The sequence below is a fragment of the Thunnus maccoyii genome, chromosome 9, assembly GCF_910596095.1.
Source record: "Thunnus maccoyii chromosome 9, fThuMac1.1, whole genome shotgun sequence".
Taxonomy (NCBI): Eukaryota; Metazoa; Chordata; class Actinopteri; order Scombriformes; family Scombridae; genus Thunnus; species Thunnus maccoyii.
The window spans coordinates 12,471,549-12,492,192 of NC_056541.1; the positions used below are offsets into that span (position 1 = coordinate 12,471,549).

At 39.8% G+C, this 20,644-nt stretch overlaps 1 protein-coding gene across 4 annotated transcripts in view; it reads right to left on the bottom strand.

The window, feature by feature from the left end:
• Positions 1-20,644, bottom strand: part of slc23a2 (solute carrier family 23 member 2) — a 43,017-nt gene that overhangs the window by 5,776 nt on the left and 16,597 nt on the right. Inside the window, exons 2-13 of one of the 4 annotated variants that reach the window (XM_042421160.1) lie at positions 19,244-19,292; positions 17,062-17,285; positions 13,789-13,887; positions 12,547-12,663; positions 11,490-11,647; positions 6,756-6,844; positions 6,380-6,447; positions 4,600-4,781; positions 2,583-2,703; positions 1,825-1,981; positions 1,210-1,357; positions 981-1,086 (exon numbers count right to left, since the gene is read on the bottom strand). In XM_042421160.1, coding sequence (XP_042277094.1) covers positions 981-1,086; positions 1,210-1,357; positions 1,825-1,981; positions 2,583-2,703; positions 4,600-4,781; positions 6,380-6,447; positions 6,756-6,844; positions 11,490-11,647; positions 12,547-12,663; positions 13,789-13,887; positions 17,062-17,285; positions 19,244-19,292 — 1,518 coding nt within the window. Of the gene's footprint in view, positions 1-980; positions 1,087-1,209; positions 1,358-1,824; positions 1,982-2,582; positions 2,704-4,599; positions 4,782-6,379; positions 6,448-6,755; positions 6,845-11,489; positions 11,648-12,546; positions 12,664-13,788; positions 13,888-17,061; positions 17,289-19,243; positions 19,293-20,644 lie in introns of all 4 variants that reach the window. The other 3 variants (XM_042421159.1, XM_042421161.1, XM_042421162.1) reach the window with 3 other exon arrangements.

Sequence of the window (20,644 nt, forward strand, 5' to 3'; positions counted from 1 at the left end):
GACGGATTACAGATCAGCGGGATGTTAGGGAGCCAGTTGGAGCGTGTTAGGAAGCTTTGATAAACTCAGTCCCCTATCCGCTCTGCCTCCATTTGTGGCGGATGGTTCGGCATGTTAGCAGCCACCCAAAACCAGCGAGTGTGGCGGGTTAGAGGACAATGAAACCTTCCGACAGACAGTAAACGTCAGTGCTGACTTGTCATTCTCCACCACCCCTTACTGGAAGCACAAGTGCTGGATAATGGAGGTATTGGATTACTCTCAATGCATTCTCATTGTGGGTTTAAAAATCACAAAAAATGCAGTTAAAAAAAGTAAAAAAGAACCATCGTTTTGTGCTCAGCTACATAAATTAGATTTATCTTGTTTTTATATATTATATTGAAACAAGAGCACAAAATGTATCATATAGCCAATGCTACATCTACAGTTAAACAGGGCATAATAAACAGTGTGCATGGATACTAGGTACTATCAGTATCCATGGTGACTCATCATCATGTCAGAGGGTGGTGAGTGTATCCCAGTTTATTTATTTATACTCGCTCCCTTCAAGGAGGGACACTTGGTATGAAGGCTTAGTGGGTGGAGACTGGTTTGGGGAAGGACCATTGTGTTAAGTTTATTTATTTGTACAATCAAAGCATTGCTGCATTTTGTTGTACTTGATTTTTTGATTGTTGCTGATATTGTGGTGAGCATTACGATGTTTGACGTCTGTCCTGTCTTTAACTGTAATATTCTTAGTTGTTGCTTTATTTGTTTGACAAATGCCACAGACACGGAAAGATTTTCTAAAATGATTAAAAACAAAACTAACCAATGGTAAAATTGTTATAATAACTCAATAAGTGTGTGCAGGAGAGGAAGGAGAAGAATAAACAGGAACAATAAGAGCAGATACAGTAAAAACAGGAACATAGAGTCAAAAACAAAACACAGAATAAAGAAAAGGTTAAATAAGTAATGGTGTTAGTTACCTTTGTAATTCCCAGAACGCCTATATTTGGACTGGAGGAGGTTGAACCATTTCCTGTCCCGAAAAGACCATCCAGCACACAGGAAATACCCTCTACAAATATTCCCCTACAGACACAGAAGATAAACAACCCAATTACAGTATCTTCCAGAGAGTAAACTACCCGTGCCCTTTTCTCACAAACAACAACCATATTAAAGAGTAAAAGGAGGAGTAGAAATGAAAGTTACCTATTGATGGCATGGATGGGAGGTGGAGGAGCACAGGAGAGACGGGCGCAGGCGTAATAATCGCCGATCGATTCGATGATGCTGGCAACCACCGCACTCATCATGCCGATCACACCCGCAGCAGTGACTGTAGGGAAACCCCACTGGACTGCAGCGGTAAAAACACAGTGTGCGTCAAAACTGAGAAACAGCTGCATCTGAACAGAGAACATCTCAAAAATAATACTTAACCACATCACCACAGTTCCTTTAGTCGTTGTCAGAAAACACCAATAACACCTGCCTTTCCCCTAACTACTGTATGTTACATTACTGACTATTCATCTCAGCAAAAAAACATCAGAATATGTGAAATGTGGGCAACTCTAAATCCAGGAAAAATGCTTTTTGTACATACTGAAGTGACAGCAGAGCAATATTTTTGAAAGCTTTCATGTTTCATGCGTAGCAGAAAAATGAACTGCAGCGAAAATCAGCGAATCTGACGTGTATGAAAAGGTCCCTTTCAAGTCCTGACACCTGCCTGCAGCTGCTGGGATTATCACAGCTAAAAAGGAGATGAGGCATAACACTGACAACCCCTTTTCTACAGCCCGTTCTCATAAACAAACTTACAGGGATAAGGGATCTTGAACCACGGTGCCGCTGCTATGATTCCTTGGCGTGCGTCTGTGCGGGCGTAGAAACCGTACTTGTCCTTCACAGGTGGGAAAACATCCGTCACAGTGAAAATGAAGCATAACAGCCACGAAACCAGGATGGCCATGATGATCTGGGTGCAAGAGAAATGAAAACAATTACTTTTTAAATGATACTTTTAGACACGTTTTAACATAAAGAGGAAATAAGTGAAAAAAAAAATTGTTGCAGAGTGTTGCGTAATGTTTCCAAGGCTATGGCATGTTGGCAGCTACAAAAGAGAGTCCACTTTAACATTTCTATGATAAAAAGTGACCCAATAAAAATCAAAAGAACAGTGGGATGTTCTTTGGGGAGACAGCAAAAAAAAAAGACTGATGGGCAACTTTATTGTGAGTTTAAAAAGAAAGTGAGATATCCTTTGTCTGCTGACAGTTTTCATGTTTAATATATCACCACCAGAGGGCAGGAGGAGGCTGATTTACAGTCTGCACAGTGGCACACAAAGCAGAAAACCTCTTAACCTTCCAGAGAGAATGAGATTAGCTGTGTTGAATAATTTGTGACTGTGATGGGAACTCGGGAGCTTGTAATGGAGCGCAGTTGTAAAGGAACTGAAGGTCACTTCATTAAGCCAAAGAGCAGAATATTTACTGAGGAAAAAGTTCACAGTTGCTAAAAGATAAAAAAAAAAAAGTGTGTGTGTATTTTTTTTTGAGAAGGTCTGTACTTACAGGGAACATTTTGAAGACCTGCAGCCTATAGGAGGTCCAGCCTTTCTTTGCTTTGTAGATCGGCAGAGGGAAGTGAACATTTCTGGCGTACTGTGAGAAGAGCAGCACCAAGAAGATAGTCCTGCAGACAGACACAATCCTCAGTTTGGTGTATCATATTCAGAGTAAAGTGTCTTCTTATTCATTATTCTTCTTCTTCAGGAAGACAACGTGAATTTCAGCAACAACTTATCCCGTTGTATGAACATTGTTCCACTTCCTCCTGCCTCCATCTGACTACGACCCCGGAGGCTTCAGAAACAATCAATTATCTTAACCGCATCAGAAAGAGCAAATCAGTGGCAATAACAAGCACATATCCTCTGTCCCTGTGGAGCCAGGGGAGAGAAAAGGCCCTCCAGCTACAGTGTAAACAGCCACAACACAGCAGGAACTGATGTCATACCACCTGAACATCACAGCTTTGAAGTGGATCTTCCCCATGAGTCAGTGGCCTGTATCTTTATAGTCTGTATATGATCCAGTATGTTCTTTTCAAGTAAAATGAGTCAAAACCCAGTATATGACTGGACCATGTATGGTCAATGTGTGAAATTGTGGCCAATCTGTTACAGGGGTGAGTCAGTGTTTGTGTCTATAATGTGAATTCCTAGATATTAAATGTTCATCTGCATTTTCTGTAATGGTTCCAGTTACATTTGCTGGTTAAGTGTATTGATGTAGCATATCACATGACATGGTTAAGCAACGTTTGAGTAATAATAAAAAAAAAAAAAAATTTCCACTCATATCTTGGGATGTTTGATTTGAAAGAGAACTGCTCTTTCATCTGTTTCACTCTGCTGATGTCTCTCGTATTTCACTTTTCATTGAGTGTTTTGTCAGAGTGATTGTTATTTGTGGTGCTTTAACTCTGTGCTCTCCCTCATGCCTCTATGTTCCTTTTTTCTGCCTCTTTCCTGGTTGATGATCATGGAGGCTGCGGTGGAAATTATAAATAAAAAGTTTGACACCGTTTTGGGTGCAAATTCAGGAAGCTTATCTCCACACAGTAACCGCAGTTACAGTCAAATCAAGCGCACCTGCAGAGCAGCTGCCCCACACTAAACTGATATAACAGCTACATGAGTTTCATGTCTTACCTGTAAGACTCATGTTTTAATGCTGCTGTTCATCATTTGATGAGAGAACGTCAGAGAAATAAAAAGCTTGCGTTCTGGTATTAGTTCAGTTATTAAGTCCAAACGCACCACGGAGCATCTCTCCTGCCGGCTACTGACAGCGCTGTCAGCCCCAGCCCGAGAGTCGATCACACTTGACAGTAGAGACGATGGTACGTGTCTGTTTAAAACAGGAGTTTAGCCAACTCCACTGCATTTAACACCAGAGCTGACAGCTTCAGAGAGGAAACTCCAACACTGGGCTCTCTGCACCAATGGTGTAATCTCATCACTCACACACTCACGGACAACCACGGTTATAGGGCTGGTCTGTGTCTGGTCCAGCCAAAAAAATGCTTTCTTTCTGTCCCAAGCTCTTTCCCCAGACCTCTTTTCTGCTCAATTAAGAGAGCCAAGAATATTCTCAGACATCTTTTTTTTTTGCACATTTAGACTACACAATGTTCTCTCTGTTGAGGAGGGAATCTAGAAAGGTTGTTTTGTTGGTGCAATTAAAGTGAATCGGTTGTGTGAAGAGAATCCGCTACAGGCTAAGTATTAAATACTTGGCTGTAAGACTCATTGCAGTTTCTTATGAACAGTTTGAGTGATTTCCAATAGTGGTAGTGTTTCATAGCAGAAAAGAAGTCAAAATGTTTATAGAAACTCATTTCCTGCAGCTTTTTACACTACAGTTATCCATCTGTATGCTCAGTATGTTCCAATTTTCCCCCAAAATATGGCTAAATGCACCTGCTGCCCTGTTGCACTTTGACAATCTGGAACATACAAAGCAAACAGAGCAGCAACACTTTTAGGATGTTTTTGTTGACGCCTGCATGTGAGTCTGGACTTACAGCATAGCGATGCCCCAGTGTTTTCCAGCTCTCTCCCCTGCGGCCTGGAAACCAGACAGGCCGATGAGGGCTACAGTAGGGGTGATGGTTAGAGGTCCAATGTACTTCAGCAGAATCCCGGGTAGACCCAGCGCCCCAATACACACCTCGACCAGGGACGACACGATGATAGCTCCTTGAATCTGACAGAGAAGGAGAAAAGGGTCAACGAAACAAAAAGTTTTAGATAATAATAATCAGAAGGTAGCATTAGCCACCTTTAGACGGTACAACGACAATCATATAAGTTTATTGCACATCACATTGTGCTAGACACCTATAATAAAATCACAATCTCAGTCAGACTGCACGATATCAATTTGAGACGTGTCAGATTGTGCGCTGAATGTCCAGTGAACTGTAGCACTATGATGTAAATAGAGAGAAGAATATGAAAGCAGAGGCACGTTTTCAGCTCACTCATATGTTTCAAAAAGTCACAAAATTATTTTTCATTTCAACTCCATCATTTTGGTTTTTGCGTGCCATGAACGTATTAAGGAGAACAAGTGTTTTCCCCCTAAAACTTTATTCAAAAAACTGCACTCGCACAATGTGGCGATGTCCAGTGTATTCTGTGTCACTTCATGTCATACTCTGATTCATTTGCTTGTTTATTGTGGGTCGTAGCAGAAGTCACATTGTGAGAATTTCATCTTGAATTTCTGACGCTGTCAGAATTTTGTTTCAGGTTGTCTTTGGTCGCCAAAGCTCGTGATAGGTCGGTCAGTCGGTGGACTAGTCTCACAGTGTGATCTCGGACCACCATTTTGGATCAAGGACCAAAGATTTTACTACGTTTCTCTCACGACTGTCAACTTTCGTCTCAGACAGCCTGAAATTGCACAGTGTAAGAAGGTCTTTTAGACATTGCTGGTTGGTTTAAAGTCAAGTTCATTTTTAATCAACTGCAACTGTTATCTTTATAGTAAACCGTTGTAAAGGGGCAGACTCAGAAGGATACAGAATAATGTTGACTAAAGCAAGTGTGATTTTAAGAGAGAGATTTACTTTAAATTAATACTTCTTATAGTTGCAAGATGTCAATTTTTTTCTAATCCTTCACTAAATAATAACTGAAAATAGAAATCTGTAGTCTTTTTTTTGTTGGAGGAGATGGGCTTTGAGAGCTAAAAATGTTTATTTTTAATTTGACAATTCGGGGTGATAATCGTGTTTGTGGTCCTGTCGTCATCTGTCTTCATGTTCTCTTCTTCGCCGGCACGTTCCTCCTGCTGTCAGCCCGTCGATGGTCCAGTCAACAATTTGATTAAGTCTGATTGAGTTTAGTGTCATTTATGCGTCAGAGAAAAAAAACATGACTCAACTGGCTTACGCAAACAGAAAAGGTTAATGCAAATTAGCAGCTCCTGTCACAGAAAACCAAACCCCGCAGCCATATACAGTCACAATGTTCCCATCTGCAAAACCTCTCCTTAGACTGCCACCGATTAAACATAACGTTAAGAAACATCAGTTATTCAACTATAGTTGTATAAAAAGTTGCACAAGGAGTTATTCAACTACAGTTGTTATTCAACTACAGTTGAATAACATCTCGCGTGTTGGCAACGTTTAATTAGTGCAAACATCCTGTCTTTGCTTTAGAGCGGTACCTTTTAACTGTTGAACATGTCTATCCAGTTTTCATTTTCACCGCTTTGCTTTCTTTTCATTTCATTCCTTCTCTTCCCACCTTTCAAGCATGTGTGAGTCTTTTATTTGTCTCTCTGTGTCTCACCTCTCGTATCCTGGGGTGCCAAATATGCTCTGTGTGGAGGAGCTCTGTGCCATTCATTGCTGGAATCGCTGCTCATGGAAAAAGACAGAGGGATGAAATTGGAAAAAAAAGAGAAGTAAATTTGATCACAATATGAAGTTAATTTAATCACAATATGGATCACAATATGAAACAACTCTAATTATTAGTTATATTTGGAGCGCAGAGCGAGATAAACCAGCTAATCCAATTTGAGGCAATTTAATTTCCTACTGGCTTTGATGCTGACAGTATTTGGTTTTGGGATCAAAGTAAACCAGGTCTGGTTACATTCCAGATGGGCATGTCTGCATTGAAATGAGTCAAGAGAGAGACAGAAGAGAAGGAGAGATGTTACCTGTACTGTTACACTTCCATTTGTCCAGCGACAGAATGGCCCTGGCTGGTGCGAGGAAGGCAAAAGCGCTGGCCTGGAACAAAGGCAACCTGAACACAAGCAAACACACACACAGCACAAATGATCAAATAGACGATAAAAAATGTATTTCAGTGTCAAAAAAAAAAGCCTATTTTCTCTCTGGTGCAAGCCATTCAAGTGACAAGACATGTGAAATACAGAGGGTGTGCTATTCTTCCTTGCAGTTATTCCCAATTATCTAAATCATAATAATCATTAACAGCATGGACTGTGAGAATCCCCCCCTGAGCCTTTTGTTGGGTAAGTCAGCTAAAAACAGGATGGGGTAGTCAGACCAGTTATTGCAGCCACAGATTTCCCTCCTCCTTCCTCATTCTCCCCTCAATTTTCTTCTACTTCCACTGAAACACACTCATGTACACATGATATTTTCTTTTTTTTTTTTTTTTGGACATAAGCAATAGTCAACCATGCATTACAACACGGCTGCTCTTTTTTCTTCTCCCGGCTCGAATGACGAGGAAGGAGACATCGGCAGATCAAAATCACAGATGAGACGGGTGAATAAACCATAAAGACGTCACATCAGTGAAAATGTCACAGGCAGAAACACAGAGTTGGGAAATAAGGGAGTGGAGGAACATTGATATCTTGAGAAAACGGATGTGAAAATTCATTTGAAAAGAAAACAGCCTTTACTAGTTTGTTTTAATTATAGAGTAAAACCTGCAGTCTGGCACCAAACCAAATTCCTGATCGAACCATCGTTTATTTGAATTTGAATATTCAACCCCCGCCTACTTCACACAGTCACATGTAGTCTATATATGCACTTCATCTTTCCCCAGAAAAGCATTTTTTGCTCGACCTCACTTGGCATTTTTCCACTTCCCTCCGGCTCCCACCTGCTCTTCACAAACTGTCTCTCTCTTCCTCGCTATATTTCCTTCAGGTTTTTCTCCCCGCCCTCCCCCCCGCATCCTGCCGCTTATCCTCATCTTATCCGCTCTTCATCTCTTTAAACTGCCTCCTCAGACCAAGTGTCGTGCATTCAGATATCTCCAAAAGGCGTCTAGATATGTCGTGATAAGATTTATCATTCTCCACTAAATATGCATATCAACTTACATCTGTTAATAAAACATTTCCATGTTGAAAATAAAAGATTGAGTGTTCTTGTCATCCAGCAGGCAGGCAAAAACTTGCTCAAGATGTAACAAACACGCTTAAAATAAAAAACTTCACACGTCACTTGTGAAAATGGAAATGTGCTCACGTAGATAATGCTGTTTGATAGGACAGATTTTCAGTGTGTGAAGCGATTTGAGTCCAATTCTTCACTGATGCAATTTGTGTGATGTGAATGTGACCACTTGTGATCAGATTACTGTTATTATAATATAATATTACACAAGTATTTTGGTGCTTAACATGAATGTGCCTTTCACACGTCTTTCATGTTCTTTGGCTTGTTGTCTAGGTAATGTAAGTATAATATCTTTTCCCCGAATTGCTTCCTCCTCCTCCTCACTTTCTTTCCATTCACTGGTATTTGATAGATAGGCACCGTCTTGTCACCTCAGCCCAGCACTGCCTCTGTGAGAGTGTGGGCCATTTGTGTGATAGGAATGCCACTGATGTTGAAGCCAAGACCAGACTTGACTGTGTCTTTCTTTGTGTTCAAGAGCGAGGAAGAACTGAGTAAGAGATGGAGAAAAGGTCATTCTTTGCCTTAAAAACGGGACACATCTTGCTTTTTGTGTTTTTTCTCTTATTATCTCCGCCAGGTGTAAGCCTGGAGGGGATCATGCATTTGGTCATGTGTGTGCACACGTGTGTATCTGTCCGCAGCTAATCTCACTTACTACTGGACCCGTGAGCCTCATATGTTTTGTGCACATTTATGACTGTATGCTCAAGGACCTCTTGCGGTTGCGGCGATTCACAACTTTTGAAAAACTTATTTTATAACACTATTCCTTATGAACCTATAGTAAAGCTTAGACTTTCATCTTTTCAGCAGTCCTCGCCATTTTACAACATGTGTTATGACATAGCAAAAGGCCTTTCTGGCAATCGGCTAGGCTAAAAAAAAAAAAAAAAAGTCTGTTGCAGGCCACATTTTGGCTTTTGTCATGGCTAAAAAACTGACAACCATAGAAAAGTTCGGTCTCATCTTGAACTGGAGCATCTGCAGATTAATTCCATACCCGACAAATCCCTGTTTATATTATATTCACCACCATCTTGACTGTAAGGGAGCCGGGAAGGACAACTGAGTGAGATTCAATTCTTCTTGGTTTGGGGAGAGAGAGAGAGAGAGAGAAGTAGGGAGTGGTTATATTTTGTGGTGTGTTACAACAAAATGTTCAAAATAAATAACGTCTAAAATGAGAAGTCTGGACTTATCTTCCCGTTTATTGTTTCCTTATCGTCTTGATGCCTTTTACGCTCTATGTAAAGCACTTTGTATTGCTTTGTTGTTGAAATGTGCTGTACAAATAAACTTGCCTTGCCTTATTAAGTTTATACAGTTAAGCGAACCCAGGATGCTCAGTTACAATACCATTACATTATTCTATGCATCCTAAAGAAAACTGAGACTTTACTATACAAAAACACTTTATTAAAAACTGTGCATGCATCTATACAAGAAAACTTACACACCTGGCGAGATCTACACTCTACTGAGTGCACTCTTCTTATTTTTATGCTGTTATAATGTCAGATGTCTATTTTAAACATCGTCTACATTGCAAAACTTGAGGTGAACATATGTAAAAATGCTCCCTGAAAGTCAAAAGCCAAACCTGCTCTACTTCCCCATCGAACTGACCACAGATGATTTGTGAATGACGACAGCTGTCTGTTCTGTACTTTCCGTTGCTGAAGTTGTTCATGTTGTCCGCTCGCATTTGAGTAAAGTACACTAAGTTTAAAATGCATTTTTATATTTTTATATGAAATAACAAAATTTTAAGGAAAAAAGGCCATGATAAAACTACATATACAGTACCAGTTTGGGCACAGCTTCTCATTCAATGGATTAAAAAAAAAAAAAAGTCTCTCAGATCCTCCCGCTGAATGTTTGAATAAGAACAAAAAGAAGTAGGCTGCACACTGTTTGCACACTATTTTAATGGAGGAATCAGTCAAGGTCATCGAGTTGGTGTCAAAAAGAACAAAGTGTGTCTGCGTTTGTCTGAATGAGGTGATTTGGTTGGAGAGACAGACGGCTGCTGCTGCACACTGGAAACAATAATGAGAAACTCAGAATCTGTTACAACATGATGGAAAGATTAGTTTTAATACAAAGAAAGAAAGACAGAGAGAGACAGAGAGAGAGATTTTACCTCACTGGTTCCTGTTTTATAAAAGAAAAGTAGCACCCCATGCCATCATGACCTGGCTTTTATTAAAACTCTGATCTAAAAAATGTGATTATATCCATGGCAACAGGTGATGTTCATGTCAGATTTATCTATATAATAATAGATAAATCTGACATGATCTAACATGACATATTATATAATATTCATTATCTATTATTGGTGAGTGATGGGACTGATATAACCCCCAGAGTTGAATCAGGTGAATCATTACTTACGCAAACCGGATCACATTAAGTACGGTTTGATATATATATGTGAGGGACAGCAAAGAACATCAGAAACACAAGGTGGTGAACTAAAGAGATGAACAGATTTACAGGCACAGATCAACACGTCTGAGAACGAATGAACACCTGGAGGCAGGGTGAGGACTGAGAAAAGACAAAAGACGACAAGAGGAGGAATCTGTGAGAGCAGGTTGACGTGAGGTGAAACATAAAAAAGATGGTTTAGATAACAGAAAGCAATCAACCTGGCAAAAACTGGGTCAAATGGGCTATTCATGACATGTGCATACTGCATGGCCCAAAGCAGGGACTTCCCTTTCGGTTAACAAGCAGACAACAAAGACACGGCTGTGTGTTTAAATCGATTATAGTATCAGCGTAATTCAGACTGCTTGCCCAGAGTTGATGTAATAGTTGAACTGCGTATGACTCCCTCCGCTGGCCAGGAGTCAAACCCCACATGTCTTTTAGTTCCTGACATCTCTTCAGCATCAGTTTTGTTTTCTCATTTCAGAAAAGTTACTACTGGGAAGTTAATTTCTTAACTGCCCATGATGACTGCAGTCACATGAACGAAACAAGGAACTTTAAATGTTCTTAACTCCTATTTTGGTTGAAAATGCGCATATAAGAAAGTTTCAATAAAATAAGAATCTAGCATGTTAAAATATGCCTACTTAATTTATCCATAAATCAATAATAAAAAAATACTGTTAAAGCTCCAGGAACCCACCATGACTAAAAAAAAAAAAAGAGAGAAGAGAAAGATGTATAAGCATGTACTTAATGCATGCAGGCACACTTAAACGTACTCCAGCATGACATAAAGAGGAAGGATGGAGAAAGAGGAACTTGATGTCAACGATGGCCGTCATCGTTAAGGAGGTACTTAGAGATAAGAGTGAGAAAGTGAGAGAACAAGGGAATGAAGAAGGGAGGAGGTGAGAATTGACAGAGAGAATACAATGTGAGACCTGTAGAGAGGCTGCAGGTTAGTTTGTGTGTGGATGACGGGATTATTGTACTGTATGTCCATGTGAGTGTTTGTAGACACAGTATGAGAGAGACAAGTGTGTGTGTGTATGTGTGTGTACCTGCAGCCCAGCGTGGTCTGTAGCAGGGTGGTGATCCCCACACAAAAGAAGATGGTCCCTATCAGCTGGCTGGTGGCCCACTGGTCGAAGCCGACGCACATCGCCTCAGCGAGGAGGAACGGCACCGCTATAGTTCCACTGAAACATGTCAGGTAGTGCTGGAAAGACAAGAAGCAACAGTTTGTATGTGTGTATGTGTGTGTCTCTATTGTTAAGACTTAACTTGACACCAACTTTAATCACAGTACAATCTTTAAAGATGTTCCCAAAACATATCTGATAATAGGGAAATTGGGGAAATTGCACAACTACCACCGAAATTTTCCGTTTGAGTCCGAGTTCTCAGGAAAAACCTCTTTTTAGATGAAATCACCAACACTAACATGATGACTTTAAATGGCCATAACTCAGAGGTGAAAGGTTCATTTTAACGTGTACATTTTCATTGTACTTAAGAGTTTAGGTATTCTCCAAAAATCATAGTTGCAATCAGTCAATGAGCATGTTTGTCTATCACTGTTTTTTGATGCAAATCTGTGTCCAGATGCTGATTGAAATTTCTTATGGTGTGTTTTTCCTGCCCCATATTACAACCACACATTTTGAGGCCCTTTCTATTTCCTTCATATATATTTCACTAATCTAGTCCAGCCTCTCACTAATGACTATGAGAGGGAGGGAGACAATATACTGTATGACCAAAGTCCAGAGTTGGATATTAGCACATAGTGGTTCACAGTGAGCAGATTAACCCACTGAACCAGCAACATGTGCTGACGACTGCTGTGAGCAAAATCCTATTTTTGTGTCTCGCGTCCAGTTGCGTAACATGTACCGATGGGATGGTCAGATGAAAAATACTGCACCGACATGAGTGCGACCACGGTGCAGGATATGACACACCAAGATTATACAGGACATCAGTTGGTGTTTTTCAGTGCATATAGTGAGACATTTACAGTTTAAACACATCTGTCAGTCATGTAAAGCAAATACAGTATATTGATGACATGTAATAATACACACTGTAGGCAAGTCACTCAGTCTGTAGATTTACCTGTAAGCCTAAAAACACACACAGATACCAGGGTGGGGTGTCCTCAATGGTATAGATCATGTCCATCCTCCTTGCGTCCACACTGTCTGTGCTGTCCAACGTCTCAGACATTGAGCTCTACACACACACACACAAAGAAAGAAGATGTTTAATATCTTCAGAACTTATATCTATATTGACACGTTTACTTTCTCCTGTTCCCATTCATTAAAAGAATATATTCCTGTAGAATATATGCTGAAGTACAGGAAAATAATCTAACCATTACTTCTTAATCTCATAATGTTTAATCTTTCCTTCACCTGACATTGAATGATTAACTATCAAGTGAGAACATCATGTCTGAGCAGATGTACTGTGAAATTTTGAATGGATTTTGTGAATGAAAAGAAAAAAAAAAAGGGGAAAAAAGAGAAAGTGGCAGGAAGAAATAAAGAGAGGGAAACTTAGTGAGAGAGCAGAACACATGACTGCACTCAGAAATGAAAAATGCACAGTCACAGTGATGAGGGGGGAAAAAAAAAAAAAAACCGGCACAGTAGAGATAACTTGTGTGTTGAGTCAGACTGTACTGAGGCCCAAGGCAGCCGTTGTGTATTCAAATCTCAGCAGCACGTCCTTTAGCAATAGTTGAAGATACATTTTACTGTTTTAAATACAAAGAATCTGTTCAAAAGATAAAAGTAAAAGTAAAAGATAACTTTGCTTTAACTTAACTTGAACTAATGACCAACTCTTATTTAAAGAGCAGGCTTCTCTTATGGCTAACAAAAGTTTATTAGATAAAATTCATGCTACACATCAAAGTAAGTGGTAAGTTTAAAAGAAAATGCATTTTAGGGCCTCCTAAAGAGAAAACTGATGAATTGATACTTTTCTGAAAATAAACTGACCTGTATTTATAGATTTTTGCTTAATGCTAGTCACTATGAAAGTCATAGTTTACATTACTTTGTACTAAATAAGTTAAAAAAAAAGATTGAGTGTAGGAAAATGTAGGGGGGAAAGAAAGGGAGGAAAGCAAGGAAAAGGACTGTCACTAAATATGTCATTAAGCAAAATTACAATGTGCAGCACAAGCAAGAACCAGTAACTGTATGAGTCAGCTTTTTGGACCATGTGACTATGTGTCAGTCAGATTAATAGGATGTTTGTCTGAGAGTAAAAGTAGAATGACTTTGAATGACTGGTAAAGAACGTCAGGATGGTGTTGAACTTCCCCACTTTTCACCCTCGAGTTACCTTTTCGGCTCCTTGAGTATCTTTAGTGTAGATAGCCATCAGCTCTGTGTTCTCAGTGTCCTGGTCTCCACTGGCCCCGCTCACTCCATTCACCACCACCTACACACACACACACACACACAAAGTTAATTCATAAGGAAATCTTTAACTACAGTTTGCCAAAGCATGCCGATAAATCAACGTGTGTTCCCAGCAGACTGAGGACAACATTCACAGCTTTGACACATTGTTGGCCAGCTGACAAAACCACATTAAAAAGAAAAGGCGAAGTGAGTGTGAAAGTTTGTATAACCACCTGTCTCGGTGCTATAACATGAAAGAACAACAGAGTTATAAAACCAACTTGAAGGCTGAGGGCTACAAAAACCGATCACAACTGAAATAAACAAACAGGGCAACAAACCAGATTCGGCATCCCAGACATAAACACGTGTTTCCTGTGCAAATGTTTATCCTTACACATTTCTGCCACCGAGTACGTGCGCAAGTGTGTGAGCATGTGGTGTATGAGTGTCTGCCTTTCCTGTTTATGTCCTCAATTTATCACGTTAATCAACAAAAAGTAGGTTGTTATATGGAGGGAACACACTGTGAGAAACATTAAAACACATAAAAAAGTACATTTAAAAGATGACATTAATGATTTTTTCCATGCCTGAAGGACAAGATGTAAAGAGATGGAGGAATGCAAATGTGATCATCCATCATCTGCTTAGTTTTCACTGTAAAATCCTGTGATCCTTTCTGAGAAAAACCGAGTAAAGTCCTTTCGATGCACTTGTGTTTTCCACATGTAAATACACTCTGCTGTGTCGACAGGCCGAGCCTCTCAAATTAAACAGAGTTCACTTAACAACCTGGTCTCTATGTGTGTAAATAGAGTTTGTTAAATGTTGGAAATGTCTATAACCTCAGGTGTCGTTCGGGAAGACAAACATCTCTTCACAATGCCTCACCGGGACAAAATAACTACAAGGAAACTTTAAGCTTATATCATATTTCCTTCCTTTTGCATTCTGTTGAACGGCTGCAGATAATGACGCAAGATAAGCTTTGTGATTGTTCTAACAAATGGATCAAGCTTATCTTAAGAGTCTAAAGGAAGCAGACTTCATGGTCACTGTCACAGGCCTGTGGAAAGTTTTACCCTTGTTTGATGCTTTTGTCTTTGTTTCATGTCATTCCCCCGTCTATCTCTCCCCTGTCAGTGCTCTACTGTTGACAATGAAGGCTCCCAGTCGGTCTCAAACCAGGGACATTGTGCCAATTTTAATTGTTTCATATTCTGTTGGGTAGTTAAATCTAAAAGCATCACAAGGCTGCAACATATTTTCATTATCCATTAATCTGCTGTTGTAAATTCTTAGAGCCCGTTATGGGATCTTCAAATGTCGTGATATTCAGTATCATGTGTGACACAGAGAAGCTTTAAATCACCACATCTGTGAAGTTGAAACCAGCAAATTTTTGGCAACTTTGCTTTAAAAAAAATGACGATAAACAATTATTAGATTATCAAAATTGTTGCTGATTCATTTTCAGTCGATCGACTAATTGATTAAATTGATTAATCATTGCAGCTCTATTTGTATGTAAAATTTTGAATCAGCAAAGCAGTATAGAAGTACAATATTTCCTTTTGAAATGTGGTGGAGTGTATGAAATAGCTTAAAATGGAAATACTCAATGAAGATTAGGTATAAAAGTACCTCAAAATAGTGCTAATGTAAAGATCCACCTCTGGTTTCATGGAAAAAGAGTTGATCAGTGGATTTCCTGTTATTAAAGCCAGTTGTGAGTCAGTGTGATTTATGAATGGGTTGTAGCTAAATTGCTATTGTCGTCATTTTTCCATTTGACCTGTATGAAGTACTGGGCTGGTGCCAGAAGGAAACGGCCAAACAACGGAAAAGAACGGACCAAGCAGGGGTAGTGTGACCCGAATGGTCATGAAACAGACAGACAGTGTCTGTACTTCTCACGCCGTCCACTCACACAAATACATTCCAGGTCAAAAGTAATGCCAAATCTGAGCGTTTGAGAAAGACAGAGATGGGAGAGGGGGGGAGGAGGAGAGTAATTATAAGGTTGCGTGTGTAAAGTAAAGTGTAATCACATTACATTTGTCTGTAACACAGTAATGTAACGCATTACTGTTCCTACATTCGGTAATCACAGTAGAGTTACCTGCGTGCCTTTCATGCACGCTTTCGCAACAATCGCCTGACCTCTCATGACATGACTTTGGATAGAGTTCCAACACACATGTACACACATGTGTGGGAGAGAAGACAGAAATGGCAGAGCGATTTACAACTTTTGAGTGGTGGAGGTATGCACATTACTTCAAATTTGTTACGCGAAAGGAAAAAAATGTGACAGTAAAGTGCAAACTGTGCCCAGGCCAGAAACAACTATCCACTGCTGTGAACGCATCATCACACAGCAGCACCTGCAAAGGCAACATGCTAACACAAAGCTAGTCGCCAAAGACTCCCGGACCCAGAATGATGCTCGAGGTGAGTGTATGCCGATGCCAACCAAGCGGCCAAAGCCCTTGATTTTCAACAGGTAACGTTAACAAAAGCAGAGATGAATAGGCTTGTAGCATCGTACATAGTAGAGGAAATGCTGAGGAGGAAAACTTTTTCTTTTGAATGTCCTCCTTATTAAGATAGGGATTTGCTCTGATATGTGGGCATATGTAATGTTAAATTGGTAACTGGCAATTACACGACAATGCATCTCAGGCATTGTTGCGGAGTAATGCAAAAGTAATGTAATGAATAGTGTAATTAATTAACTTTCACAGGGAGTAAGTAAGTAAAGTACTGCGTTGCTTTTTAAAAAGTAACGAATAATGTGCAATACATTAAATTTTTTGAGTAACGACTCCACAATGGTATTGACCAAACCCAATATTGGTCATTGCTTCATTACATGAGCTAGCCTTACGCCAAATACACGACTGTAGTGACACGCGTAAAAAACAGAAAAATAGACTTGAAGTGTAAATGAACACTTCAGGTCACGATTATGCCCGTGAGGCACAGTTGAGCCTGCACAGGGTGGGTGCAGCCAGCTGCGTACATTAAAATGAGAGCGTATCTGTTGCATGTGACGTGCATGTGAAAAATGCATCTGACACGCTTTCTGTCCAGACGTAGGGTTAGGCATGCTTATATGATATGCATGTCTGTGGTTTTGTTGTTGCTGTGGCCACATTTAATGGCAAATAAAAAGGACAAACAAATAAAAAACACATTTATGTACCGGGATCGGGTAGAAATCAGCTCCATGTTTGGTCTCCTCTTCATATTTTCCTCCCTCACTGCTGCTGTCCATCGACTTGGAGGTGGTGTTCTTCCCAACGCCCATCCTAACGTCTTCAATGTCCTCCTCCTCGTGCTCTCTCTCTGTCCCTCCTTTGTCTCGCTCTGGTATCAACACTGCAGATGAGTCCGTCAGTCCGATTACATCGTCCAGAGCTGCCTTATCTGCTTGAAAAAACAAAACAAAAGACAGATAAACAGAGATTAATATTGTCATCTATAACTCAAAAGGTTCTGATATCCTAACTTCACTGTGAAGGTCTGATCACATCAGGCAGCCTGAGAGTACTTCATGTTGGTTACAAACTTGACCCTGCATCAGGTTTGTTTTGTTGGTCCTGCCTATCTGGACCATACGAGTGGGTAAACCAATATATCAATTATCAAATTAAAAAAAAGGGAACTCATTTTGGTGGTTGCAAAAAAATTAGATTTGCTTCCTTTTCTCTGTTTCATAATAAAATATTTAAGGGTCAGGGTTTGTTGTGGCTACTGCAGCTTTTTAGTTGCTTAGGAAACAACAGAACATGTCAGACATAAGTTGCCCAAGGGAGAGCAATTCCTCTTTTTCAGTAATAATCCATGTTGCCAAAATGTCATTGTCTGGTACACAAGGAGAAAGGACAGGGAGAACATGTACAGAGGTGATGATGCAAATAGATTGGGGAAAGAGGAAAAACATGGTGTTTGGTAGGAAGGAGGTTAAGGATGATCAGAGGAGTGTTGATGGAAAGAGAGAGAGGAAGGTTTGTCTTATTTCTGGTGTCATGTCAACTTCTGTTTGTTTAAAACAAAGTCCCTGAGTTGCGTCAATCTGTAACATCCCTGACAAACATTTTTGGAACAGTCAGTGGCCTTTTATTCAATTTATCATTAACTGTCACTCAGTCAATGTATCGGAAGTATGAGAAAGTGAAAAGCTGTCAACATCTCAAAGTTGAGAGCATTCACTCAGTTACCTGTCAAACCCAATAAAAGGACCCAACATGTCAACCGGAAAATGAGTAAAACAAATGTTCCTGCATCTAGACTTCTCTGAATTGTCCTTCATATATGAAAAAGGGCATCAAGGTGCTTTTTAAAAAGCTACACAAATGGAGGAAGGACAGAAGAAGACAGCATCAGTAAAACATGATATCTCATATGATATTTCACTCACTGGCCTGAGATGAACTAAACTTCACATGATGTCTTCATATTCCAAAAAGTACAGCTCATAAAACAAGATTATTAAAACACAAACATATATATATGTATTATTGAGGCTCATTTATCTACTGGCTAGTTCCTGACCAATATCACACTGTAAAACAAATCTACAACATGTATGAATACTGTATCAGTATGGGTACAACTGTAGATTTTCAGGGTCGAGAGGTCGCGTTGCAACACAAAAAGACTTAGAGGTGTAATACCTTTAAATGTTGACCTAAGCCACTAAATAGTTTGATCGATGGGTAAAGACATAATATACTTGTAGACAAGCTTTTACAGCTCCTGTTTTGTTTGTCCAGTTGAACTCCGATCGATGCGAAGTCGCTTCATTCTTTAAAAGGTCATTTCATTTATTAGTTAGAAAACGTGGTTACCAAACCAAATCAGTACTTTTTGATAAACACTGTATTTGTATTGCAGCAGTCCAACAACTACTGTAACTGTAGCAAATGAATGTTTACATGACCAAGAAGAAAACCATGGAGCAGAGCAAAAGCTGAAGAAAAATGAGAACAAAATTGGCTTCCAAAAAGGTGGACATGACAGAAAATGTATTGGCAAAGACTACGGCAACAAGAACCAGATTGTAAACAAACAAAAACAAGATTTTTTAATTTCTATCCAGTTTATGCATGAAAAAACAGTGAATGTGGCACCTATTCTGTGCCGCTCCATGACTTGTATACTCACACATACCAGCTGCTGTATGTTAGGAACAATTAAACTGTTAATGTAGATGTTAACAGATGCCTTGTACCCAATGTAACTTTTATCTTGCCCTATCACCTCTTTTCTTCTTCTTTTTTTAAATCTTTAATTTTAGGACCCCAGCCCCCCCCCTCAAATGACCTTTCCCACCCAGCCAGTCTCCCTGCTTGCGGTGTAAGATGTTGGGATAGGTGAAATACCTAGTTGACACATCCCATCGCTCCTGTCAAGCTGGGCGGCTGGGAGCATCTGTGTGGAAGGGGCAAGAGAGAGGGAAAGGAGGAGGTGGAAGAAGAGAGGAAAGAGAAGAAGAGAAGGGGGAGAAGCAGAAAGGAAAGAGGCAGAAGGGACGGGTCAAAGATAAAGAGGAGGAGGAGGAGGAGGGAGGTGAGACATAAGTTAATTTGACACACAGCATTTAATCACAAGCAAAAGTTATTAGTGTGACTGATGCTCATTGTAAATGATTCTCAGATGAAATATTGCATTAGCAAAGGCAGCAAGAGCGGACAGCGGTGAAGTCTTCCACCCACAGAGGGAGCAGGTCATGCTGGCAAACATGAGAGCAGAAGAAGCCAAAGTAAAGCTTATCAAGAGGAAGTTGAGTTATAGATAAGCATTGCATCGGTGTAATGCAATGGGCGAGTTCTTCAGAGTGGAGGCAGAATCTAATACCCCATTTATATCCCGCATTAATATGTGAACATGTTAATTCAAGGTTTAGATGCACAAAAGGATGCATTGTGATTGTAATTCTGGTTTATTACAGCTCTGGTCTTATTTTCATGGTTTTGGTCGTCAGGACTTCTGTCATATAATCAGATTAATAATAACCTTGTAGCAGACAAGTTAACTGCTCAGATCTGAAAACAAGCTAAAAAGAAATCCACAGGGAGAGAAACATGAGCAGCCAGATGATTGTGCAAGTTTTGAACCAACAGGGGTCTCAAACTCAAATTACCTGACCTCACTTGCCAGGTTTTTCCCTGCTGGGGGAGGGGGAAGGGGGCATTGGTGTTTTTTTTTGTTTTTGTTTTTTTTAAACACAAATTTTAACTTTAACACTGTTAAGCTTACCAACTCGTTTAATCCATCTCACCCTCTTGTTTAGCATATTACCCTGCATGTTTAATAGAGTAATGCCACCTGTGATTGTATTCCTGGAGTATAGCAACTTTCTCTTTGTTGATAAAAGTAGTCACAAAAAAGTACCAAAAAAGAATTGTTCACTTCTCTTGAATCCGTTTCTCTAGTTTTTTTTCTTTCTTTCAAGTCCAGAAAGAAACAATTTGGTGTCAGTGGTCAAATCTGATAATTGTGAAAAAAAAACCCCAACAAAACAGAACAATTGTTATTGTTTAATTTTGCAGCCTTGCTTGGATATTAGAAAATGAAATGACTACCCTAAAATAAAATACAGGAAAAAATTAAAAGGTGAAAACATTTCAGAAATTAATTTGCGGATGTGATTGAACAATAAAATCTAAACCAAAGACTGTATGTAAAGATAGATGTAGGGAGGTGAGATGTCACACAATGGTCTGTATTGGAGCCGGTTTGAAGCCCGGAGTTGCAACGGTGTGTTGCCTTTCACACTCTGG